Source organism: Strigops habroptila, chromosome Z, assembly GCF_004027225.2.
Source record: "Strigops habroptila isolate Jane chromosome Z, bStrHab1.2.pri, whole genome shotgun sequence".
NCBI classification, from domain to species: domain Eukaryota; kingdom Metazoa; phylum Chordata; class Aves; order Psittaciformes; family Psittacidae; genus Strigops; species Strigops habroptila.
In genome coordinates, this window is record NC_044302.2 from 83,227,554 (window position 1) to 83,254,714 (window position 27,161).

The following is a 27,161-nucleotide window of genomic DNA, read 5'->3' on the forward strand; positions in this document are numbered from 1 at the left end:
ACTACTTCCGGCATGTGCTCGCCTCCAACTCCCGGCGCTCCCCAGTCGCCCACTGCATCCGGGCTGGCCACAGCGCGGACGCCAGGGATCACAGTAAGCACGTCCTTTAGCCTGCACCGACTCCGCGGCCGCCGGGCGGCTCAGCAGCTCAGGTTAGGTGGTAGCGGAACAGCCTGGCGGCGCGGGCCGAGCCTCAGCCGCCAGAATACCCCCAGGGCCCGCTCTTCCGGCCCCACGCCGCGCCCTCACCCCGGTGTCCTGACGCCATCAATGACGGACGCTTTGCTCTTCCTGGCGGCAGACGCGGCGGCCGGCTGCTCGAACACGCTGAAGAGCTCATCTCCAAAGGCGTCCGCCATCTTGTCCACTTCTCCCACAGTGCCTCACGCGGGCCACCCTCACCCGGATCCTTTATGCCACTACCCTGGCGCTGCACCCCGGGGATGGAACAGAGGCCGCCGGCACCGGGACCCCCACGTACGGCCCGATGCCGACAGCGGTCTCTGCCCCACCCCACCAGCACCGGAGCGCCGTGACCCCCCCTCCAGCGCGAAGGGGCCTCTAGGCCAAACCTTCCCACGATCCCCCGCGGCCGGTCGCGGCCCTCGACCCGGAACCCGCTCTCTGCATGACCTAGGCGGCCTGGCGGCGGCGAGGTGCGCTCGCTGAAGTTCTGACCAATGGGAGGGGCAGGGCGGAGCCAGGCGGGCGGCACGGGCCAATCGGGAGCGGGGGGCGGTGCCAAGCGCCGTGTCCGGATGTAGGGGTCGGCGCGGTTCCGGCGTGGGCAAGGGGCGTCATGGGCGGCCGCAACAAGAAGGCGCGGGCGGGCAGCGCGGCGCACACCGCCTCTGCCGCCACCGCGGCTGCCCGCGCCAGAGCTGCTGCCGAGGCTGGCGCCGCCGCCGCTGCCGTCGAGGCGAGCACCCGAGCGGTGCCGCGGCCACCGCCCGCCTCCAAGGAGCCGCGTGTCAAACAAGGTACCGGGCCTGCGGCGTGAGGCGGCCCCGGCCGGGCGGCTACGCCTGGGGGAGGAGGAGTCCGGGCGGCTGAGGGGTGCCCCGGCTGGCTGGGGGCGCCCGGAGGGGCCGCTTTGTCAGAGAGACCTCGGAGGCGTGGCCTGGCTGGCTCGGCGCTGCGGGAGGAGGCCTGCTAAGCCTGACGTTAATGAGCGTCGAGAGAGGTCGCGGCCGCCTCATGCTCATCTGCTGAGGTGCCTTAAACCCCTCCGGCACGGCCTTCAGGCCGGCTCGCTTCCCGGGGTGTCCCTGAGCCGATGAACCTTGTTGGCTTGGACGTGTTGAGTCAGTTACAAAACGTCTGTCACTAGACTGGTGGTAGCTTTTTTGGGGCAAATGCTGGTGGGGCACTTCCCTAGGAATGAGCCTTTCTTGTGGAGCTTCGTTCTGTACATGCTCCAAACCAACATAATGTGGATCTGGGATACTTTTTGTGTGTTGTGAGGGAAGTCCAAAGCAGTTCTGAGGCTGGAGACACTTCAGGAGTTGCCTGAGCCGGGGGCTGAGTGTTCTGAGTGTGGCCTGAAAAACTGTTTTGCAGCAGTGGGAGATGTCTGTTTTCAATAAACCAGCTTTGCCAGAAGTAGCTCAGATACTTTATGATCTCAGCAACGACTTCTGTTGCAGACCATAAGCAAATCATGCAATGGCTAGGTCATTTGAGATTCCAACTTGTCACCAAAAAAATCCTGCAATCATCATAACTTAAATTTACTGAACTACTTGTGTACTCTGCTTCTACAAATTTGGGCTCTGCTAAACCCATTTCTTGTGTCTCCCACTTCCCCAATGCCGTGGTGCTCAGTCCTCTCCAGAAGCTGTGCTGCTTCTCTCCCAGGTTGTCTGCTGCGGTGAAAAATAAGTCAGTGTAAGTGAAAAGTAAGTTAGTGTAGTCTAAATACTGTGTGGTTGCACAGTGTACCAGTAAGTGCCAGTGATTAGCTCGTGAATGCCCACTGCTCTTTGTAGCTCCTGAGCAGAGGTGACCATTGTTATGTTTTCTGTGTCATGGTTTAAGCCCAGGCAGTAACTCAGAACCACGCAGCTGCTCACTCACTCCCCGGGCAGGATGGGGAGGAGAATTGAAAGAATGTAAACCCCATGCGTTGAGATAAGAACAGTCCAATAGTTAAAGCGTAATACAAAACTACTACTACTAATAATGGTAAGGGAAGTAACAAGGGGAAAGAATATGCAACTAAAAAGGGAAGGGACGAAAACCCAATAAACACAAGTAATGCACAGTACAGTTGCTCACCACCAGCTAACCAATACCCAGCCCGACCCGAGCAGCGATCTGGGCCTTCTGGGTGCCTCCCCCCAGTTATATGCTGGGCATGACGTGCTGTGGTATGGAATACCCCTTTGGCTAGTTTGGGTCAGGTGTCCGGTCTCTGCTTCCTCTGCGTCTTGTGCCCCTCCTCACTGGCAGAGCATGAGACTAAAAAGTCCTTGATCAGGGTAAGCGTGTCTGAGCAACAACTAGAACATCGGTGTGTTATCAGCATTGTTGCCAGGCTAAAGCCAAAACACAGCTACTGGGAAGGAGAAAAATGACTTTTACATCTGAAACCAGGACATTCTGAAATATGGTTACCTACACCCCGTCCTGCTCTAAAAATGGGCTCTCCAGGAGCCTCTCTGCAGGCAGCCAGTCCAGGTGACCTGTCCAACCTGTCTGCTGGCAGGCTGAGAAGTAGGGAGGTAGCTGTGCCTCCTGGAGCACAGCACTGCTCCCTCTGGAGTGGCACACAGCCTCACAGGGTGGTGAAGGCTGTGAGGTTGCTTGGTTTCTTTATACCTGTGCAGTACCGGAAACGGTATGTGTGTGCTGAAAAGGGTAGTATCCAACAGCAAGCTGTGTGTTGTCATTCTAATGGCAATAAATAGCTTTGTGAATTAGTATTCTTTTCTGACAGTTTCTGATTAATGGAAAAGTATTTAAGAATTACCATATCAGATCAGACCAAAGGCCTGTCTAACTCAGTCCCCTTTCCTAGATAGGGTCCAAAAGCAGGTACTGAGGTAAGAATAGTTCAGACATACAATGATACTGCTGTAGGGTACTTTTCCATCCTCCGCCAGTTGTGGCTTAGGGTCTTTCTGAGCTAGGGGCAATGTTTTCTCAATGCCCTTCCAAACTGATTGATTTCTGTACTATAAAACTATTCTGCCTGCCCTTGGACTTCAGTAAATGCCCTATATCAACAGCTTTAGTGGCAGAGAGTTTAGCTATGCACATTGTAATTAAAAAAAAAAAAACCCAAACAAACAGAGCAAAAAATTCAATAGCGTTGTTTTAAACCTGCCATTAGCTTCCCTGTTTGGCACTCATCTTCCAGTGGTGAGGGAGAGTGAGCAGTCAATCCCGTTTCCTCTCATTATGCCACTTGGGATTTTATATTTTGTCTAAGAGCCATACTCTTCTTTGCTATTCCTTGTTTCAGTGCTTTTCTGTACAGTCGATTATTCTTATTGTTACATATCTGCATATTTCTGTCAAATTAGTGTAATATTTGCTTGCGCTAACCTGTGTTATGTGGGTCTGCTTTAGGTACTGTAAACAATGTTTTCTGTGATCTGCTTGGGTAATCCATGGTTATTTGCAATTTGCAGGTCCAAAAACTTACAGTTTTAGTTCAACGACAGATTCCAATGCTGCTGCCAATCTAGATAAATCTGTTCTTAAGGTAAGTATCTTCTTTAGGTAAAATAACTTTGGTTTTCACAGTACAGATTTAGCTGAGTAGGTATGTCTTCAGCTGTTTTTTGGTATTATGCAGATAAACTACATTCATGTATTAGACATTGACTTGAGCTTGGCATGTTTGGGATGTTGGGTGTGCTTTAAGAAGCAGGGTAAATTAAGGGCAGGAGAACATCTATATTAAGTAACGAATGATATAGTGCATGCAGGACTATTAAGAGTTATGTCTGGGCTTTTACTCTGTGTGCGGATTCTTCTTCCTGTCAGAGGAAGAATATAGATTTTATGCAAAAACCTCAGTAGCAAACAAAGCTTGGTTTGTATTTTAGAAGCGTCAAAAATAATAGAATTATTATTTTACTAAAATTATTTTTAAAGCCAGATAAAAAAGAGTGTCACAGATGTATCTTGATGATCAAGGTCTTTTTTACTGGTTTTTATAAGCAGAGGAGAAAGGTGTTTTTCTTTCCACTAGATTTTTTTATTTCCTTACATTATTTCCGTTGACATACTAATTTTCCTTGAAGAGGTAAGTAGGTCTTCTCTGTAAAAAGGAATTAACTCTTTTATTTTGAGTAAAAGCATATAGCTTGCAAAAGTAAAAAGAAGAAAAGGTGGCCCTTTCATAAGAAATATTTACTGTACTTGCAGAAAGCTGTAAAAGTTGGGATTTGAATTGCAGAGAGATTTCTGCATTCTTATTTCCTTAGCCATGAAGAGCACTGATTATGTGATAAAAATCTGTAATGCTTTGCTTTGTGTCAACTGTTTTTCTCTGTGCAGGTAATGATAAATGGTAATTTGGAGAAAAGGATTATTAATTTAATCAATGACCATAAAAAAGAAAATGATGACAAAGGAATGATTTCCAGAAGACTTACTGCTAAGAAACTACAGGTAGAGTTTAAAGTGGTGTTCTCTGACCGTTATTCATTGAGAATAAACAGTTTCTTTTTCATCATTTGTGTCATGTGTCACACTACACTTCTGCATGTGGTACAAGCCAGCGTAGCATGCTTTCGAGTAGTTACAATAATTAATCATTAGTCAGTGGAATAGACAAGTATGCTTATTAGGAAGATACGTCTTTATGCACTCAGTAACTAAAATCTGAGTCTTAGACAGGGAAGAGCTTAATAGGAGTGTTTTAGGTTTCTTATGGCTTTCTGTTCCATATAGCTGGAAAATTGTTGGTTTATCTTTCTAACCAGAAAATACATTCTGTACATAGGCTGGAATGGAGACTTATACATATGCATACATATTTCCAATAAAAATATTGTAAGTGCTGTATGCAAACCAGGATTTTCTGCTTGGCCTTCTGACGTTAACTTACACTGTTTACCTCAGTTTAATGCCAGTTATCTGATATGTAGAAAATAGGAATTTACAAGCCTGTATTAGATTGCTAGATTAAATCCTAGTATTTTCTTATTCTAGGATGTATACATGGCTTTACAAAGATTCTCTTTTAAGACTGAGCACATTGAAGAAGCAATGAAAAATACACTTTTATATGGTGGTGATCTTCACTCTGCACTCGACTGGCTTTGTTTAAACCTTCCTGATGGTGAGTACGGTGACAGGGAGTTGACTGGGTTTTTTAACAGACGAGTAACAGCATCGGCACTGGCATAGGAATGCTTTGTAATAGTAATTAAGTATATTGTTTTACTAAGACGTGTAATCATCGTAGTGTTCCTTTCCTAGATGTGCTGCTGACTCGTTCTGGGATTTTTTTAGGTTTTTTTTTTTAGTGTATGGAGTCTCATAGATCTCTTCTTCCTAATCTTAGAATTCTATGGAAGTCCAACAAGCAAATGCTGGTTTATCTAAATGCTAAAGCCCGATTATATTTCAGGCATGCTGGCTTTGTTTATGTTTTTCTAGTTGGGTCTCAACACAGTTTATAAAGTTTTCAGAAATTATTGTTGACATATTCTGTGACATGAGCTATTTTTTTATTTTGAAGATGCCTTGCCTGAAGGCTTTAGCCAGCAGTTTGAAGAACAACAACAGAAACCTAGAGCAAAATTTTGTTCTCCTGTGTCACAACGTGAACCTCCACCTCGCTTAGTACATACCAAAAAGAAAGAAAATGACCCTGAAACTAAGGTAATCTGAGAAATTAATTTATATTTATGGGGAGGAAGAGAGGATAAAGTTTTCTAAAATACAGAATTTGCATTAACTTCCTACACTGATATTAAAAGCTTCTTTAAAATAGGGTATGCATAATAATTGTCACTCACATTATTTTAACTTCAGCGAAATAGTCGTTCAAAGGTAACTTTTTTCATGTGAAGTCTAGAAGGCTCTTCATAGTTCATTTTTGTGGTCAATTATACCTTCGTTTTGTCCTGGAATGGGTTCATTCTCTTTTTTTACAGATGGCCCTCTTTACACACTTCTGTTAAGTTTGCCTGTGTACTTGCAGTGTTTTGATTTCTGTGGTTATTGGGTTGTAAACCTAGAAATTGAAAATATTGCAAAACTTCTTTCATTCAATTATAATCATTCAATCTATGGAAATATATCGTGAGATGTTTATCCGCGTTGGAGAAGTTTGCTCGAAGTTATTTGTGTCGTAAACTTTGTTTATTTATGAAATCTTAAGCAATAGTTCCTAAATACTGTTGGAGAAAAGCATTGATGATTTTACTTACTGCTCTTCCTAGGAGACGAATGTGGGGAAAGCGAAAGAAATGAGTATGAAGGAATGGATTTTGCAATATGCCGAGCAACAGAGTGATGAAGAGAACAATGAGTCTGTGAAAGAGACGGGTGAAGAGAAGTTTGACCCGGTGAGAAAATAATACTTCATGGAAGTCTTTAAAAACCTGATATATCTGGTACATCTGCAAATAGTGGATCTACTTGTTAAAATTGGGGGATTTAATACTTTTTTTACACCATCTGTTTTTACATTTATGGCCTACTGAAGGGAAAAATGTTGAAACCTCTACTTTCCTAAGTTGTTTTTCCTTTCCTGGTTTGGTTTGGGATTTTGTGTTGGCTTTTTGTGTGGGTTGGGCTTTTTTTTGTTTGTTTTGGTTTGGTTTGGTTTGGGTTTTTTGGGGGTTTTTTTGGTGTTGTTTTTTGGTGGGGTTTTTTTTTGTTTGTTTGTCTTGTTTGGATTTGTTGTTTTGTACTGGGTTGAAAAGTACTGAGTGCATTGTGCTGGAAAGGAAAAATTCTTGAAACGTTTCTTCGTGAGATTACGAAACTGACTATCAAAATCTGAGCGGTTTTGATTGTTAGTTCCATTAAAAACTAATAGTTCCTCCTTTTGTAAGCTTGGTATAAAGGACAAAACCTCCCCTTTTTTATTATGAAGTTGATCAGAAGTGACAAGCATACAATATTCAACTTATAATTAATAATTCTATTTGAAATAGAATGAAAGGTATGTACATCTGGCTGCCAAGCTTTCAGAAGCAAAAGAACAAGCAAGCATCTCCAAGCAAGATAAAGACAAGCAAGGCCAGAAGGTAGCACAAGAGAAAATAAGAAGAATTCAGCAAGGTAGAGCCATGCAAATTACCTGTGTTTTACTTTGTGACCTGTGTATTTGTTAGGCCAGTAAATTTCTGAGTCAGATTGAATTGATTTAATTATCTTTTATGCCACTCTGTGAATTGCAGGCTTTCGTGAATCTGTCCTTCCCATGTGGGTCAAATTCTAAAAAGTTAGTAATGTTTCAATATTTCTGGTTTTGGGTACTCGGTATGAATTGATATCGTTATATGTATATGTCAATTACATAATTGATCTTTTGATTTTAAAGAACAAATGCTAAGCAACTGTGGGTTTAAGTTGTATTCTCTCTCTGACAGAAATGGCAATACTCGAGGAACATCCGGTATTTAATCCGGCTATAAAGGTTTCAACCCAACAACAAAATGAAAAGAAAAAAACTCCCTCACCTCAGCCTCAGGAAACCACTTTGAATTTGAGCTTGCTTGAAAAACCCGATGGTGCTGCAAAGGAAGATAAAGGTGTGTTGGTAGTCGTTCAGTACAAGTTTGAATTGTACCACAGATTTCCAGTATTAGTTTTCATTTCTCTGGTACGATGGCAGTGCTGCATCACCAAGCTCTGATTGTGGGAAAGGCAGGTGGACTAACTCACTGACCATGCTGGCTTTTAAAGGATCTGTATTTGTTTTATCAGATGATGTAGATAGCTATTTTTGCCATGTTGTCATGTCTAAAAGCATGATTTTTATCTTCTTTAATTGTAGGGCTAGTTACTCTTTTCATGTTCATTCTCTCATCTTTTTACTCTATTATCATTGCAAACCTTAAACTGTTACATTATTTTCTAATGACCAAACTTTCACTAGAGTTCTTAAATTATCGGGTGATCAAAGATGGCAAACAAGATATTGTAACTAATTTCCTGCTAGATTCTTTTGTGGGATAAGCAGGAATGTCTGTGTTTTAGCAGCACCAGTATTTCTGGAAAACATTTCAGAAAATACTGCTCTTCTAGTAAAATATGTTTGAGGGAAAGGTAGAAGACTTTCTTGGCTGTCAGAGGAAGGTAAAATAAATTCTCGGAGATTTAAAATGTGTCTTTTTGCTCTTGTAGTGAAAAAGAAAGAACCACTAGACATAAGAAATTTTGATTATAGTGCTCGAAGCTGGACTGGTAAATCTCCAAAACAATTTTTGATTGACTGGTGCAGGAAGAATTTTCCTAAGAGCCCAAATCCTGCTTTTGAAAAGGTTCCAGTTGGAAAATATTGGAAATGTAGGTATGTATTTCTTATAAACTTCACGTTTGCCATTTAGTTAATTTCAGAATAAAAGTCTTGTCATGTTGATCCAGATTCATATGAATAGTAGCGTGTTTTAACCAAATCTCGTTTTGTTTTGTTTTAGTCCACCAGGGAGGTATTTCACTCTGTATAGCTCCGCAAAAGTAATGGTTAGACTGGACACTATCACAAAAATAAGGTTCTAGTGAATGATCCCATAAAGAAGGGATTAGTTTTTAATTCTGTACTGCTGAATGAAAGGTTCTGGAGCAAACCTGCAAGACAAACCTGGACAACTAACTTCTGGTATTCTTATTCAAAGTAATATATTAAATCATAGGTTTTAAGCTTATGAATACCAAAACCCCTTAGGGATTGTTTAAGGTGGAAGTTGGAAATTTGCTTGAAAGCTACTGTAAATTTGTAATTAAAGCAATGCAGTATCAGTGATTTTGAAATTTCTTCAGGAAAATGAATCTATAATATGGCAGTATAAAGTACAATATTATCCTAGGCAAATAAAGTAGACATGGCATTACAAATGACTAATGCTTCTTGAACGAACCAAGTAGAAGAACCTGTGGTCTTGCTCGAGTTAAAAGCTACTAATATAATGGGCCCTTAAAAATACGAGAAATCTGGCTGCTGATCTGACTGGCTTATTTGTAAACAGACGTTTGCATCTCAGTAGATCATAAACTGTCATTTCAATCCCTGCTATGTAGTTACAAGCGCACAAATATTTAGTCCTTCCAAAGCAATTTATCTTAATAATGATCTGCATGTGCATAAATACTTTTGCTCTGAAGAAAGTGGAGATGTTTGTTAACAGGGGAAAAAAAATAAATCACAAATTCATTGCGGGAATCTGCTGCTGAAAATTTTCTGCTTCTCAATCAAACTTTATCGGCTTTCTCTGTTTATGAAATATTATTGAGTAACAGTAAGTCTATTTCACTCAGGTTTTGTATTTGAATTTCACTGTTACATTCTAAACGCATTAAGATGTGTGCTATTTGTATAGGTAACAAATTAAGAGAAATGTCTGTTTGAATTTGTCTTTTAAGGGTCAGGATTATCAAATCTTCAGATGATGTCATGGCAATGTGTCCAACAATTGTAACAGAAGATAGCATGCAAGCACAACATTTAGCTGCTACTTTGGCACTCTATCATTTAACCAAAGGACAAGTAAGATTTTCACCAATATTCCTCTTCTTAGCCTGGAATCTGCCTCTGACTTGTTTGTTACAATATGTGTAATTATGTTCTAAAAACAATTTAATGAAGTGTTTCCCATTAAATCCTTTGCTTGTACTGTATGTTCATCTGCTTTTACTTACAATCATGCGTATGTGTCGTGGCATACAGGGAGGAGATTTCTTGATAGTAAAACTGTTCTTTCAGTGTTGTAAAGAATGTAAGCCAGCTGAAAATGAAAAGTGTATTGTGGGTGTTTATATTACTGTTTTCATGGTTTCTGTAGTTAGTATTCTTCAGGTTCTGTCATCCATGTTGCTGCTTGAGTTCGTTTACACATAAAACATTAGTGATACTACGAAGTAGTATATAAATAATATATTTATTTTTTTTTCCTGCTTTTGCCGTCTTAAGTCAGTTCATCAGTTACTGCCTCCCACCTACCGAGATGTCTGGCTAGAATGGAGGGATATCGAAAAGAAAAAGGAAGAAGAAAACAAAATAGAAACCAACAAACCTCGTGATAACTTTATTGCTAGATTATTAAACGAACTCAAACAACAACAGCAACTACAATCTGAAAACCAACCGGAAGTGTCTGAGGGTCCTGAAGATTCCTGGGAAAACTTAGTTTCTGATGAGGACTTCAGCAGTCTCTCCCTTGAGACCACAGACACAGATAATTTGGAACCTTCAAGGATTTTGTTCAAAAAGCTGCAAAGTTCCTCCAGATACCAGAGGCTTCTGAAAGAGAGACAGGAGTTACCTGTGTTTAAGCACAAAAACTCGATTGTAGAAACTCTTAAAAAACATCGAGTGGTTGTTGTGGCTGGTGAAACAGGCAGTGGGAAGAGTACCCAGGTGCCTCATTTCTTGTTAGAAGACTTGTTGCTAGATGAGGGATCAAATAAATGTAATATTGTTTGCACACAACCCCGAAGAATCTCAGCAGTGAGTCTGGCAAGCAGGGTATGTGAAGAGCTAGGCTGCGAATCAGGACCAGGAGGAAAGGTAAGATGTGTCTGAATTCTTTTTTCTAGTCTTCATCAAAAACAGGGCACTGAGTTGTTGGTATGAAGTGAAAACATTTTCTTGCACAACTAAATAATTAGATGTTATTTTCTCTTGAAAAGGGCTTCTCGCTAAGCTGTTCCTTTCCAAATTGTAACCTGTGAACCTCTGGGTATCAATATATAATTTCTAAGATCTTTAGAGGGTGATTAAGAGCAAGAGGTGGTCAAACACTGGGGCAGATTGCCCAGAGTCTTGTCGCATCTCTGTCATTAGGGATGGAGGAAACTCCCCTGAATAAGGCTCTGAGAAATCCAGTCTAGCTTTGAGTGAAGATCTGCTTTGAGAGTGGTACTTTCCAACATCAGTTATTTTGTTATTTGAATTAAAAAACCAAGGTCCTGTGTGGTTTATGGCAGTCTATTACTGCAAAAATATTTTTGAGGACTGCTGAGAAACCTGAAAGGAACCCCGAGTTTACCAGCTCTTTGCTACTCTGGAGAAACTTAGTCTTAGATTTCAGTGTATTTTCCCTTTCTTAACAGAGGAAAGTGTTTGTATGAAAAAACAGTGTGGTAGTTACTCACCGTACTATTTAATTACCAGCTTGTGCACTATCTGAATCTAACAGTGCTTAAGCTTCACTTAATTTTTAGTATTTCTAGCTTGTATACTATTTTAAGTTATTAATCTTTTTGATATCTTTCTTTGAAGAATTCCCTGTGCGGATATCAAATTCGTATGGAATCAAGAACAGGAGAAGCCACTAGACTGCTGTACTGTACAACAGGTGTCCTGCTTCGGAAACTTCAAGAAGATGGTCTTCTTTCAAGTATATCTCATGTTATTGTAGATGAGGTTATCAGCTCTTAGTGTTCTTCTCAAACTATACTTATTCTGGGTCTTGAGTTGTACTAAACCTTTACTATAGGTATCTTTTTCTAATTATAGGTACATGAAAGAAGTGTCCAGTCTGATTTCTTGCTAGTTATTCTGAAAGAGATACTGCATAAGCGCTCAGACCTGCATCTGATTTTAATGAGTGCTACTGTAGACAGTGACAAGTTTTCCAGCTATTTCTCACACTGTCCCATTTTAAGGATCTCAGGGAGGAGTTACCCTGTTGAGGTAGGTAAATATTTCTTTGATTATGCAAGACGCCTTGTAGACACATACACAGTGTTTGTCTGGTTGGTGTTTATAGAAAATACACCTATATCACTTTTTTCTCACCAAAAATGCATATCTTAAACATATGTTTCCAGGGCTTGTAACCCTTTTCTTTTTTGAAAATACAAAATAGCTTCAATGCTTTGAAGTGCAGGGTTCTATTGTTCTTTCTGATGGATTTATTATTGATAATAAATCAATGTCCATCAGTGACAGGTTTTTCTCTGTTCAACCTGGGTAGAAAGGAAAGCACTAAAGAATTCCCCCACTCCATGCCACTTTGTCATTATACTCTTATATATGTTTCATGTGCATGTTATATAGGCTGTTGTAAAGGTAATATTAATGATCCTGTGGAGAGGCATTAACAAACTTGTAGCACGTCTAAGTTTTGTTTTTCAGAAATTGTAAGAAAGATTAAGTTGAAATTTACAAGAGCTATTACAACATTAAAAGAGACGGGCATGCTCTGTTCAGCTTTGCATATATGTTTAAAAAAAAAAAGTTGCTGATCGGTTTTTAACATGCTTTGTATTTCTTCTGTGAATTTTCACTAAAGATTTTCCATGTTGAAGATGTAATTGAAGCAACAGGCTATGTCCTGGAGAAAGACTCAGAATATTGTCAGAAGTTCTTGGAGGAGGAAGAAGAAGTAACAGTAAATGTTACTAGCAAAGGAGGAGGCACCACAAAGTATCAGGTAAAATAGGTGTTTCTAGTTTTGGCTTTGAAATATTGGTATTTTTAATTATTTTATAATTTTTATTCCTTTTATTAAGTGTGATTGGATTGTATAGTATCGAATATTATTTCAGTTGATAAACACAATGGCACTCCTACAGTGGAAAACAAATATTTATTAACACTGCACCCTGATGTTAGTTTCTACAACTCCTTTATAGTCATCTTGATTTTGCGATATTTGACATTGAGTTCTCTTGTACAGATTCGTAGCTCTACATCTATAAGCAGCAGCTATAGGGGAAAGCATTTAAGATTTTTCTCCCAGATAATTCTAAGTAGTGAACCTAAGACCAGAAGAGACAAGGCCATGTCCTTCTTAGCTGGAAAAACTCCCAAGATCCTCCAATTTGGCATGAGATTATTGCATAGAGGTTTTTTGTTTAATAGGCTGTAGTTGTAGATACTCTGTAGTGACAGCTGTGTGTGCTTTTGGATCAAAATTCTTAAAGGGAATTGTATAGGAATGCCATCTCACTTAGGCTGTTTATCTACCTGTCTGCTCAGACTTGCTCTCTCAAAATCTCTGCAGGACCATCTAGCTTGGCATGGTCAAACATCGATACATATATTGAAAAATGTGTTCTCATGTGCTCTGCTGACTTTTCTATTTTTCTTTACTTTTTTTCCTCCCATAGTGGTAGTTACCCCATACATCACAACAGCATCCTTTAGTTGAAGCCCAGGTGCTTTTCTGAGTGCTCCTCAATCTTTGTGGTTTATTTCTGTTGAGCCTTCAGTACAGAAGGATATGTAAAAAGAAGTTTCTTTAAGTGCGTTGATTAACGATGAGATAGTTTACAATAATGCCACTTAGCATAGAAGCCTAATGCTAAGTATGTGTCTGTAAGATGTTTTAAAGACAATTTAAATGCTTGTATGTTCTGCTAATTCTCCCTGCCTTTCCCTTTCCTTCTGCTCCAAAACATGCCACCTATGTAACTATTAACCTTCATTGCAACCATTAGTTGGGAAAGGTGAGGGAGAGGAGAAAGGGGGGAGACTGGTTTCCTATATCCCAGAATAGAAGTTCTGAAAGAATAGTAGCCACCCTGTTAATCCCATTTTGAATTGATACTAATTGGATGCCACGTATGATCCTGGGAACTGTTTTCATTTGCAAAGCAGACTGTATGTGTAGTACTTCTTGGACAGACTTTAATTTTTTGTTTTTTTTAAATCTGGAATGTCGTCTAACTGCAGTAGATACCTATACACAGGTTATGTAGATGGCTCTGATTTAATCCAACGCTGATTTTGGTGGGAAGTTAATCAATGAGATGTCTCTTGTCTCAATCTCTGTTTTAAGAAACCTAAATTTAAGTGAATGACAATTTGACCTTTACTCTCTTACCTTCTAAAACACAGAATATGATTTTTTTCTTTTCTTTTTTCCCTGCTTTTATTTTTTAGGAGTATGTCCCAGTCCAGTCTGGATCTGGTATCGATTTGGCTCCTTACTATGCAAAGTATAGCAGTCGTACACAGCAGGCTATCTTCTATATGAACCCTTACAAGATCAACCTTGAACTTATTTTGGAGTTGCTTGCATACTTAGGTACAGTCTACTTAAGAAGTTTATATACTTGGGGCTGTCCTTTGGACTATTTTCCAGTGCTTTCTACTGATAATGAAGTACTTTACTCCAATCTTATATGAAATATCCTAAAAAGCGTTTACTGCATGGACCAGAATTAGTTCCTTTTTTCAACAGAAACTGTTGGCAAATGCATGTTTGTTTTAACTATGTGCCTGTACTGTAATTTTCCAGACAGAAGTCCCCAGTTCAAGAACATTGAGGGTGCTGTGCTGATCTTTTTACCAGGCCTTGCCCATATTCAGCAGCTGTATGACCTTATTTCAACTGACAGAAGATTTAACTTGCGTGACAGGTAATGCAGATATTTTCTATGAAGTTAATAGCTTAACTTAATACGTTTGTTTGCGTTTTGAGGTCTGCTATTCTTGAAAAGGGAAACAGTTATACCTCAGTGCTGTTTGTGCTACAGATGTATTTCTATCTAAAAATTATACAAGCAAAGATGACAGATGCTTAGGAGTGGTACAGTAATAACTTTTTTCTTTTGCTTTTCAACAGGCTTGCTTAATCACAAAGCACTTGACTACTTCTTTTCCACTTCTTAGGGTATCAAAGTTGCGTATCTGGGATGTAGCTTTCTCTGGCTTACTCTTTACATGGAAGTGGCTACTTCCTTAGAATAGATCCAGAGACAGTAATCTACCAAGAGAAAAGGCATAGGGTTGTTGTGACAGATAGTTTTGAAATTTATTTTGTGGTAGCTAAAAGTTAGCAACATGGTGGCATAAAAAGAACATTTGCAGTCAAATTCTGAAGATTCATAGATGGTCTGAGATGTCAAGGTCTATAAGAGAAGGAAAGTACAAACCTCTGTGGCTGTCTCATCTTTGAAGGCCTTTATTACTGAGGCTGGAAGTTGCATGTATTTATAGTTCCATGCAAAGTTTCAGTAATGGTCCTTGGAAGCACAATGTAAGGAACTTGGGTTTGTGGACATCTAGTTCCCTTTTTTGCTGGGCTATTGATGTAAGTTAACCTAGTTCTGCAGTAGTTTGTTTTCCTGCATTGTTATCAAAGCAAAGAACATCTATAAGCTAATGGTGTTAGCCTTTCTTGATATTGTAGCAAAATGCTGAATCAGATTTTCATACCTAATCATACAAAGTTTTAGTCTTTCAACTTACTCATTCTGGTTGCTTTCATCCTTTCTCAATGACAAACTGTTGTCATTGTTCTGGTTTCATTTTTTTTAATGTGTATTAATAAGTATATATTGTGTAATTTCTTGTTCTAGGCACAGGTTGATAGCTTTGCATTCTGTTCTTTCAACTCAAGATCAAGCAGCTGCATTTACAATACCTCCTATTGGTGTTAGAAAGGTATGATACATTAAGAAAGGCAGTTTGCCACTGAAAGGAGAAACTTACTGTGGGTGCAACTCTGAATTGTTTTAAAATCAAATCATGCAGAATTACACAGCAACCAGTTGTTCCTGTGTTTTTCTCACTGCGAAGAAACAGTTCTTCTAATTTGGTGCTCTGTAACAGATAGAAAAATATTAGGTTTAAAAATTTGTCTGATTACTATCAAGGTTTTCACAACATGCTGGATTCTAAGAGCTTCTTTAATTGATGCTTTCCTGTATTATAACTATTGCTAACCAGTAACTATAGCTTTTATCTGGGAAAATAGTATTTTACTTGCTGCCAAACTATTTAAAGTTGACCAATTTTGGTAGGTACTAGCTAATATTTTGATGGATTTTTAAAAGAAAAAGTGAATGCAAAATTCTTCCCTAACTCTTGATTCCTCAGTAATTGAAGAAGGCTAAACCATTTTCCAAGTTGTGTAGTTTTTAATGCTCTGTCAGATTTTTTAAGGAAACATGGGTAAAAAGCTTTAACCCAACTTATTCTGTAATACTAATTAAAAGGATGAAAACTATTAAACAGACATTCTGTAATTCTTTTATTTATGTATGTTACTTCTTTTCAGATTGTTTTGGCAACCAATATAGCAGAGACAGGAATTACGATACCAGATGTTGTCTTTGTAATTGATACTGGGAGAACAAAAGAAAATAGGTGAGAGTTTTTGATTTTTATCAATCATATGGTGATTACTGTAAATATTTGGAGGTGAGTACTGCAAGAATTTTGTGTATCCTTTTTAAACTACAGTTCTGGACAAAAAAAATATTGTGCTGAACTCTAATATTAAACAGCTTGCAGTTTGGGTACAAGTTTGGGATGAATCTTTGTGTCCTCAAATGGTGTGAAGAACAACAAGGGGAGTTGCTCATAAATGTGGAGAATTGTGATTAAGTACTGATTTCAAAATAAAGTAGATCCTTTTTATGCTATGTCAGTTTTTAGAAGTTATTATTTGTCCGTTAATATGTGAAAAGCCCTGCAGAGAACCTTGGATCTGAAGTCAAGTCTAGATCCTGCTTAGGTTTGCTTAGTTTTCAAAACAACCAGTATTTTCAAATAAATTGTATCTAGATATATTACCAATATGCCGGTATTTAATATAATTTTGACATCAAAATTTTAATTCTGAAATCTGAATGGACACTTGCTTTACAATTTTTAAGGTATCATGAAAGTAGTCAGATGAGTTCCCTGGAAGAGACCTTTGTTAGCAAAGCTAGTGCTCTGCAGCGACAAGGAAGAGCTGGGCGTGTTAGAGATGGATTCTGCTTCCGAATGTACACAAGAGAAAGGTAAAGTAATCTTACCAAGATTTTGTAAATCACAAAAATATCTTTTCTTCTTTGCAAAAGCAAGAAGCCCTGTTGAAATTCACTTTAATTACTGCAAACTGGAAAGATTAAAATCGGGGAGAAAAAAAAAAAGAACAAACAAAACCCACAAAAAAAAACCCCAAAAACCAACCAACCAGCCAAAAATACAACCAAACAACTCCCCCCCCAAAAAAAACAAAACAGAAGCTGAATATTGTGTTAATAAAGTGTTAGAATAGTCTTTTTGTTTCACTATTTTTGAAAGTTAGTTTAACTTTCAGTATCTGTAGAATGTAAAAAAAATATTCATAATTAAAGGAAAAAAGCAGCCCCCAGGAATTGTAGAAGAGCATTTTTTAACATCTACTGGATCAAATACAAACCAAGCTTACCTCCTGAACTTTGAATTTTCTATCAGACAAATATGCAGGGTTTTGAAGTGGTATCTAGAGGGAAAAATACCAAATTACACAGCTCTGCAGAGTTAGTTTCTGTTACTGCAGTGGAATAAACTTTTTCCTGCTTGTCTGAAAGTCTGAAGCAACTTTCAGCTGAGAAACAGTTGAAGTGTTTTGAAATAACCAATGAAATGTGCCTTTTAGCCACATGCAAAACTTTTGAGTTTGAGAGCTATGCATTTTAAGAATTTGTTTTGAAAACCAAGGTCTAGTTGCCTTTCCCTCTCTAAGTGAAAAATTTCCCTAAAACTCTTGCGGGAAGCAAGCTACCACACATACCTTAATTCAACAGTTTACCCATGTATTAAAACACATGCCACCCCTCCACTGTCCCTCAAAATAACATCTGGAAAGAGTGAGCATGCAAAACCTGTGTTTTTAAGTTGGATTCAAAGACTAAATCTGTGATTCTGTGTTTCTATGATGTTGCAGGTTTGAAAGTTTCATGGAATACTCTGTTCCAGAAATACTGCGTGTACCTTTGGAAGAATTATGCCTTCATATTATGGTATGGTTTGGGTTTTAGAATTATTGACCTTGTTGCTAAAAATATTAGATGTGCCTTTGAGGGAATTACACCTTCATACTATTGTGTGGTTTTGTTTTTCGGAGTTACTGACCTTGTTAGCTAGAAAGGTTTGCTAAGAGACCCCTAATCCATCGTAGTTAGTGGGGCTTCCCCTACCAGAGCAGAGGGAACCCAGTACATGTGTGCTGAAAAATCCAGAGCATAATGCTGAGTGAAAATAGCATACTATACTATTCCACTTTATCTCAGAGTGACAATTGAAAGTTAGCTAAATAGCCTTCAAACTGATCTCTGACTAAGGACACAATTCCATTCCCTCTCTTCTCATCCTGAGTGAGTAGGATGTGCATGGGAAAACTAGCAACCTGGCAAATTAGCGCTGGGTTGAACTCCGCTGCATCAGGTTTGAGAATCTCCTGCTCATTTGTGGCCATTGGTAACATGCTTCTCTGGTCAATGGTAAGCTTTGTTAACCTAATGTGGGGTGCATCCTGGGATCCAAGAGTTTGATGTAGAGGGGACGGAATGCAGGCTTTTGATTGCAGTCATAGCTTTCTGGTTTCCTTTGTAGCTGCTATAAAAAGCTTTTTATAATAAATTCTTATATTGAAATATATGCCAATTTGCTCCACAGAAATGCAATCTTGGATCTCCTGAAGATTTTCTTTCCAGAGCATTAGACCCACCACAGCAGCAAGTAATTGGTAATGCAATGAACCTATTGAGGAAGATTGGGGCTTGTCTGTTAAATGAGCCCAGGCTGACTCCATTGGGCCAGCACCTCGCAGCCCTTCCTGTCAATGTAAAGATTGGCAAAATGCTTATATTTGGTGCTATATTGGGCTGTTTGGATCCTGTGGTGAGTAAGAAAAAAGAAAAAAAAATTAAGAAAGTATAGAAATGCTTACCAATGCTTAACTCTTTACAATTAATCTGGTTTCTTGCAACTTAGTATTTTGAAGGCATGATGTAAGAAGTTAAAATGTTTATTTTAAGGTGATTGCACCTGGACATCACGGAGGGGAATAATCTAGGTGTTCTTTATGGTTGGACTTGGTGATCTTAAAGGTCTTTTCCAACCTGAATGATTCTATGGTTCTAAACTCCTAGGTACTATTTGCAAGGGGATAGTCAGACTTGGTATCCAGTTCTGTCTGTTGCAATCCCAGGGAATATGACACCTACAGAAAAAGTCCTCTGGCGTGGGTTAGACCAATCTGAATTAACCCACAGTTTGTGGGCCAAGAACATGCTCATGTAAAGTTATTGCAAATTAATTGATACAGTAACATACCATATGAAGACCGTGGAATGGTTTAAACTTTCACCTAATCCACTTAATTCACTGCAAGTTAGGAGAAAATGTTAGTTGCTGAAAACTGAAAGTTAAAATTCTTTTTTCTGTCGGTATCTCCTGTTAATGTGGTGTAATCTAAAGGAGATGTTTAATCCAGCCTTCACTGTATCATATCAGGGATTGCTCTGTCACCTGACAAACCATTTCATGTGGGTTTTGAGATTTAACTTTTTTTTTTTTCCCAGCCTTTTACATAAGGTACTATGTAAGCAATGTCTTTAATGTAAGATCTGAATTGCATGGAGAAATTCTTATGGTGATAGGTTTTCCTTGAGACTTAGTAGAAGATAAGAGTATTTTATTATAAGCATACAGGTTTATCATAAAATAGCTTTAAATTTTCTTTCACAGTAATATTTAATGATACTTTAAGTGATGTGTACTTTACTAATTGCAGGCAACTCTGGCTGCTGTTATGACAGAAAAATCCCCGTTTACTACACCAATTGGTCGAAAAGATGAAGCAGATCTTGCAAAATCATCTCTAGCAATGGCAGTTTCAGACCATATAACAATCTACAATGCTTATCTGGGGTAAGCAATAATTCTCCTGTGCTTATACCTAGATGCAGATAACACTAATGCAGTTCTGCAAAGAATCCTTCGTAAGTATCTTATCTTGAATTGCTTGCACTTGAAGGTTTTTTCTTCAGAACAACAACGGATTGCCACATACTGCAACACAAAAGAATAGCTTGCTTAGTACCTTATTCTTCTGCTCCTTTTAACTACACTTGCACACATACAGCAGTGTACTGTGTCTGTTTAGTGTTTAAAGTATTTTGTTTACTGTTTGTGGTATGCTCACCTGAACACTTTGTATTTGAGAAAGTACATCTTATAAAATGGCTTAAGTTTTTGTTTTGTTTTTTTTTTTATGTTGGGGCCATTATCACCAAGTCTCAGAAACCATGTCTGAATTTTGTGTAACTGTCAAGACTGACAGAAGTGGGTTATTTTTGAGAGAAAATTACCTTGTATTTTTGTTAGTATCTGCCAAATTTATGTTTCAGGCATGTTCTCCAAAGCACTCTTTGACCTGCAGCATTCCTCTTCATTAATGCCACTTATTTCTAGTTTTGAGTGGAGAATGCTGACCAGAACACAGTATTGCCTTTTAACTTACTACCACTTTCATAATGTTATACTCTTGATGTGATTCTTTTTGCTATAGTGAGACAGGACTTTTTCCTTAGGTGGAAAAGAGCTCGACAAGAAGGGGGATATCGTGCTGAAATGACTTACTGCAGAAGAAATTTCCTTAATAGGACTTCCCTGTTAACTCTGGAGGTAAACCAAATAATTGTACTCCGCACTCTAAAGTTTTGTTAAAATTTCCCTCTGAAAATGTCATTCCCTTTTAAAGATTTGATACATCACAGTTACTATTTAGATGAGACGAAAACAAGTGGAATGCTAGGGACTGATGAAATGCACACCCTCAGACGAGGTAGCTGTGTCTTTGTTTGAGTTTTGATATGCACACCTTGTTGGTATACATCTTTGTAGTCCCTGCCATTGGAGAAGCTAGTCCTTACTTCCACTAGAGAATCAAAACTTACTAATTAAAATACTTAGATTGTGTTATTCTTGTATCGATCTCTTGATATAGGTCTCTTAACAGTTTGAAAGATTAGCCACAAACTTACGTAAATGGAGTTTTATTTTTGGTGAGAAAATCTTTTAAATAAGACATCTTCCCTATTTAAGTTTGGGTGACTGAGCCCTCCTAAGCAGAAGTGGATCTTTCATGCAAAAGTATCTTTTTATAGTAACTACAGGTGAGAGATTATTTGCAGTATATATAGTACCATGTATCTAATCCTGTATACCAGATAATGTTTTTCTCATAGAATATCTCTAGTAAGAGAGAGTCTTGTGGAGAGCATGAATATTTGGGATGGAGTGTCATTGTCAACTGATGGAGTGGAGTATGTTCCTTTTTAGATTGAGTTTTACTAATACCTTACTAATTTCAGGATGTGAAGCAAGAACTCATAAGGGTGGTCAGAGCAGCAGGGTTCACAGCACCTACAACACAATGTGGATGGGATGGAAATGGAGCCACTCAATCCCTTTCTCTCCATGAAATAGCTCTTCTTAAAGCTGTGTTGACTGCAGGACTGTATGACAACGTAGGAAAAATAATATATACAAAGTCTGTGGATATTACAGAGAAGCTGGCTTGTATGGTAGAAACTGCTCAAGGTAAAGCACAAGTGCATCCCTCCTCTGTAAATCGAGACTTACAGACATATGGATGGCTCCTTTACCAGGAGAAGGTAAGTAAAATAGTGAATATAGCTGATCATTTGTGTAAAAATGGAGTTGGGCCTCTAATATTAAATAAGACACACCAGTGTAACATATTTTCTGCCCCCAAGAACCTTGTAGTGTAAGGACAAGACAGCAGCTAAAGTAGGTAGGTTGTTCTAGGAACAGTGGAACAAAAAAAGCCTGCAGTTCCGTGCGAAGATGCACTCTTTTTGTTTCCTTTCCTCTGATTACAACTCCTTCCCATCCCATTCCATCATTATCTGTGAGAAGCTCCAAAGTCAGAAGTAGCATGTGCTGACCTCCATAGTTTCTCTGTGTACCTACATTTATGCATATGTGCATATTTAGATAGATTGACAAACCAGCTGCTGCTAATAAGAATATGTTAACAAAACAGTTTTACCTGACTTTTATTTCAATAGGTTTATTAATTTTGATGTCTCTTCTCTGAACAGCACTAGGTTAACACTATCTTTCTGTTTGAATTTTAACAAGAAAACTGTGGCTTTAGCTAATGTCCTGGTATCATATAAGCCTGTCACTTACTTAGAGGTGACTTGTTTCATGTGGTGTAGGACAAATTGCCATTAGTTGTTCTATGTACAGTGATATGTGTTGATTGGATCTTAAAAGGAAAAAGGTGTACTTTTTTGCTTTTAAAAGTAGCAATCAAATATGATGTTACAGATTTTATGTGGCTTCAGGTTTCTTGTTTTTAATGCTTATGTTTGTTCATATGCAGGTGAGGTATGCTAAGGTGTATTTGAGAGAGACTACTTTAATATCCCCCTTTCCCATTTTGCTTTTTGGTGGGGATATAGAAGTCCAGCATCGGGAGCGCCTCCTGACAGTTGATGGCTGGATCCATTTTCAGGTGCGCTGGAGTGATAACTACCTTTTGTGGTTTCACGGGCTTTTGTATTACACAGTTGATATACAAGATGTACATGTGGGATGAAGACAAGAGGGAATAGCGAAGGAGAGAATTAAAGGAAATTATGGTTTTAGCAAATCCCACTTGACAGAACAGGTTTGTAATATGTGGCTTGTAACAAATTAGTTCCTGCATGAAGAAAGTCAGTGTTCTTTCAGAAAAGGTGTTGGAAATTAATATAGACTAAACCTTGTTTTATAGATCTGATACTGAAAACATAAGTGTGCTATTTTATATAGTCTTTTCTACAGTCTTGTAATCATGTAAGTACATAGTTGGCTTTAAAATACTAATTATTTTGCTTGATAGCTGAAACAGAATTATTTGGTAAAGAAAAAAATCTAAATGGAGAAAATACCTGTTTGCTTGGGTTTGGGCTATTTGCTGATTTTGTTTGGGTTTTTTTTTTTCCAGGTGAAAAAGTTTTATTTGTGAATGGGAAAACTGAGTGCATTTTCTGAGTGTATTTTTAAGAAAAAAAATGGTGATGTGCTAAAATTCCCTATAAATTGTTAAATGGCAAACATTGGCTTTTGCTACCCTGCCAGCTACTTTGTCACATCTTTATGTGCTCATGTGGGCCCTGTTATACTCAAGGAAGACTATAAGCTACAAAATGTTTTGGTTTTTTGCACTCTACTGATGCAGGCAAGCAACCGTCTAATTGAATTTGCTGGTTATCATGAATGTGGAATTTTTAAAAGCAGCTGCCTTGTGGATTTGTTGGATAATTTTTATGGTCCCTAGGAAGCTACAGGCTGTGCGGTTGCTGGGCTGATTAAATATTCTATTTTTTTTCTGAGATGCCAGACAGAATATGTTGCATTTTGTGCTTTATCCATAATAGCTAGTTACTGTACCATAGACATTACATAGATGAAATAAAGACTGGAATAGCAAAGGAGGGATAAAAGGAAAGATTCCTGGGAGAGGGTTCAGCTTTAGTTATCAAAGTTCCTAATGAGATTTAGAAGAGGTTTGTGACAGCTTCCTCAGGACGCCAAGCAGATGTCCTGGAGGAAAATGTGTAGGTATTGTATATCAGGTATAAATTAATTCGTACTTTAATACCTTCGGGGGGAAAAAAGGCAAATAGAGTAAGTAGGATATTGGTAAATTAATAATTTCACCATGCTGGTTGTTCATCATATATGTGGAAACATATTCTGAGTTACCATTCTGAGCCGCTGTTCTTTAGGCTGTAATGCTACAACTAACAAGTGTTTAAGATAAGAGGGCATAATGTAAGCCCAGTCATTTCATGAGTACACTATCCATATGCTTAAATTACATGTATACATCATGTTTGTAGGTATCTTCTTATAAAGTTCTATTTATATGTAATAATCTATCTTTTGGTATGAAATGTCTGAATAATGTGAATGTTTGTCTTCTCTGTTCTTTATAGGCTCCTGTAAAGATAGCAGTAATTTTTAAACAGCTGAGGGTTCTCATTGAGTCTATTTTAAAGAAGAAGCTTGAAAATCCTAAAATGTCACTTGAAGGTAACTTTATTTCTGCATTGCTGATATTGCTATTTCTTAAACAGACCTTGTGGCAACTTTGGGGAAGCATTAAAACACTGCATCCTCACCCAGTAGGGTTAGTGTGATTTGTGTATCGTTTCATTATCTTGAGAGACATCCACAAAGTTACTACTAATCCTACATATACTGTGTAGTGCACCCCAGACATATGAAGATCTGTACAACTGGTGTTTTTTAAAGATATGCTTCATAACATCATTTAAAGTAGTGGTAGTAGTGGCAAGGTATGCATCTTAAAACAGAAATAAGATTGTGTGTGATTAATCTCAGGAATGGATGAGTTTTAAGCATTATGCAAGTTGTCTTACAATTTAGATTAATGATGGGAAACTGCATGTTGGCCCCGAAGCAAGCAATAGAGAGGCACAATTTGAACTTTGAACGCTGGGTGTTCAGAAGAATATTGTAGGTGGGAGGGAGGAAGAAAGGAAGTTCCCTTATGCTAACGTATCTGTAGTTAACTGTAACTTTCTCAGTCTCCTGTGAAATACTGAAATGGCCATAGCTAGGTCACTGAATAATTCTATAAACTTTCTAATCATGTACTATGGACGTACTTGTTTGCCCTCTTGCTTCATAAATGGGAAACACTTGTCTTGCTCTAGAGTCTGGCATAACCTAAAACCTTATAATTTTAAGTTGCTGAGAACTAGACTTGTCTTCCGATGTTTTTGGGTTTAGGAATAAATTTTTAAGCTTGCTCTTTTCCATTCAGTTTGTTTTGTTTTCTTCCTAGATGACAAGGTCTTGCACATCATCAAAGAACTGATAAAAACAGAGAGTGGTAACTGAAACCCAGATATCAGTAACAAACTGGAGCTTCAATAATGGCAGGAGAAAATGTGGACTCCAACATCAGCTGAAAGTATTTAAATGCTTAGTGGGGTTGATATCAGCCATGATGAGAAAAGACTGCATGATTTTGCATAGAACTTACCTTTCTCTATGTCATTTTTAAAGATGACACTTGAATATGTTTAGCCTTTACAATACATTTGGTGCCATTTGTCTGACTACAAATGATGGAAGCAGATTCTTTTCAATACAAAAATGGATGTGGCCAACTCTTTGTTTGATGTACTAATCATAACATCACTGGTGGTGAAAACTGTAGTAATGATTAAAGATTGGGTCCTGAATCTCAGTGAGTAGAATCGTTAGGTGTGTGCAAACAGGAGACAGACATTTCTTACGTGGATTTCCTAAGTGGTAAATTTTTTTTGATCGATGAACTTACAGCATTAAAGCAATACATCTTATAGATGTCTTCATTTTTCTGTATGGTTTACATGAAGATGCTCTAAGGAGTGCTGTGAACAAGTGCTCAGCTAGACAAGGGTATTGCCAGCAGCCCCTCACCATCCTCTGCCTCTTCTCACATCATCAGTCTGAGGCTGAAGCCTTCTGGTCCTCATTCTCTTAGCACTTGCTCACAGTGTTTGTATGTTTGTTATTTGTTTCATACTGAATGTTCTTTAACCAGATAACTTTAAGGAAGCAGATGCCCTTTTATTACACCTGTCCACACCATTTATGCTTATGAACTGAAATTTTAGATCACCACCTCAGCTTTCAAAAATGAGGAATAGTGAGAATAGGGTTTGGGGAGAAGGGTAGCGTTGCTATTAAACAGCTGCAGTCAAGTAGGAACTCTGTGCGTAACAGGCAAAGGCAGAGTGTGGAAGATACTTTTTTATAATCTGAAAAATACAAATTTTGTAAAGCAGATGTTGATTATATACAGAAAGGGCACTAAGGAAAATACATGAAAATGCAAAATACATGAGCTTTCCCATTGAATTATGACAGCAGAACTGGTACTGCTGTGCTGAGAGAGAAACATAATCTGAAAGTAAACCAGCTTGGGTGTAGTACCCTGCACTCAATTCTGGAAGAGGCAAGTTCTCCTAACAGTATTTTGCTAAGAACTCTGAAGAACTGATTATATTATCTTTTTATTAATTGTGATAAACTAGTGGTACTAGTTCCCTAGAATAGCTAGGAAGTGCTTTTTTATAATTCCAAAGTATACAACATGTATGCAAGGAAGCATTGAAACGGTTTGATTTTGATCTTAAGACCCCAGTTTTGCACTCTGTATGCCCAGACACCACCTTCTTTCATGTCGGAGGCATAGAAATTAAAACCTACAAACTACATTCCTTGGAGACCCTGAACAATTTCCTAGATTTTGTTCTAGTTGGGGTCTTTTATTTGTGTCCTTTGGAAACATGAATTAGAAATACATTTCAGTAATTCACCAACTAACAAGCACCTGTTTCTTCTGGATTTGAATTTTGCATTTAAGTTGGTTTTAAATGGCTAAACCATAGTGAAAGTGTTAATTGTCCTTAAGTTCTCCTTTGTTTAACTCTGATGAATAGAGAGGTTTTGTGCCATTTGTGTATGGTAAGGTTGAAATTCAGAGGCATTCTGTGTGTTCCTCTGGCATGCCCTGCTTTGTAATCTTTTAAAGAAATTGCTGCTTTTCATTGCTATTAAGGGGATATATGTCATAACTAGGAAACTGCATGCTCCTGAGAGAGCAAGTTTTCTGCAAAACAGGTGAAATGGGCCACACTGGTATGCAGTGTGGTTATCTTAAATTTAAACACAGATGAAAAACAAAGACTACACTGGCTTTCTGCTTTTGCAGTGTGCATGAGCAACTTCTGTGCCTGTGCTCTGTTGGGTAGATTAACTTTTTTGTTCCGTTTATTTAATAAATACTTCTGTTAACACCTCTGTGTTACTTTTCTCAAGCTATTTGTCAGTCAGAAGACGAGTTATCAATTGATTTTTCTCACTGTAGTTACAACAGGGTGCTGCAGGGTGTACTTTTTTTAAAGGCAGTGTGTCCTGCTGCTCTGTCTCCTTTCCCTGGAGAGGATTTACTGCTCCTGCTGTCCTCTGCAGAATTTCCATCCTCTCTTCTCTTGCTTTTGAATAGACTGCTTGAAGCTCTCTTTTCCTTTTCCTACTAACATCTTCTTTATCACTTGACCTGGGAGAGGTTTTCTTCTTCCTTCTGCAAGTCTTTCCTCATCTATAGTGGACTTGATCCATGGCTCATATAACCAAATCATAGAATGGCTTGTGTTTGAAAGGAACTGTAAAGCTCATCGCATTCCAACCCCCCTGCCATGGGCAGCAAAACTTTCCA

The 27,161-nt window shown here is 38.6% G+C and overlaps 2 protein-coding genes across 10 annotated transcripts in view; one reads left to right on the plus strand and one right to left on the minus strand.

Annotated features, from left to right (window-relative positions):
• The window catches only part of MTREX (Mtr4 exosome RNA helicase), a 44,627-nt gene extending 43,953 nt beyond the window's left edge, over positions 1 to 674 (minus strand). For all 5 annotated transcript variants that reach the window (XR_003989280.1, XR_003989281.1, XM_030470970.1 and 2 more), the window contains exon 1: positions 250 to 674. Coding sequence is in view for 3 of the 5 variants with exons in the window: in XM_030470970.1 (XP_030326830.1) it covers positions 250 to 359 (110 nt within the window). In the remaining 2 variants the exon portion in view is untranslated. The remainder of the gene's footprint in view (positions 1 to 249) is intronic.
• DHX29 (DExH-box helicase 29) lies at positions 1 to 26,739 on the plus strand. Of its 5 annotated transcripts, none has more exons than XM_030470966.1 (27): positions 1 to 93; positions 3,636 to 3,709; positions 4,510 to 4,623; positions 5,167 to 5,296; positions 5,699 to 5,841; positions 6,405 to 6,530; positions 7,125 to 7,251; positions 7,563 to 7,724; positions 8,320 to 8,485; positions 9,556 to 9,679; positions 10,103 to 10,699; positions 11,414 to 11,557; positions 11,651 to 11,827; positions 12,429 to 12,569; positions 14,024 to 14,168; positions 14,382 to 14,502; positions 15,445 to 15,529; positions 16,146 to 16,234; positions 16,747 to 16,875; positions 17,787 to 17,862; positions 18,518 to 18,742; positions 19,638 to 19,774; positions 20,437 to 20,530; positions 21,220 to 21,522; positions 22,260 to 22,391; positions 23,860 to 23,956; positions 24,735 to 26,739. In XM_030470966.1, exons 3-27 carry the CDS (start codon positions 4,513 to 4,515, stop codon positions 24,788 to 24,790), a joined length of 3,837 nt encoding a protein of 1,278 aa, XP_030326826.1. In that variant the 5' UTR covers positions 1 to 93; positions 3,636 to 3,709; positions 4,510 to 4,512; the 3' UTR covers positions 24,791 to 26,739. The 5 variants fall into 5 exon arrangements, with proteins under 5 accessions (XP_030326826.1, XP_030326827.1, XP_030326824.1 ...); XM_030470967.1 differs by lacking the exon at positions 1 to 93 and adding an exon at positions 377 to 656 and having other exon boundaries at positions 24,735 to 25,257; XM_030470964.1 differs by lacking the exon at positions 1 to 93 and adding an exon at positions 738 to 980.
• Positions 26,740 to 27,161: the final 422 nt, after the last annotated feature.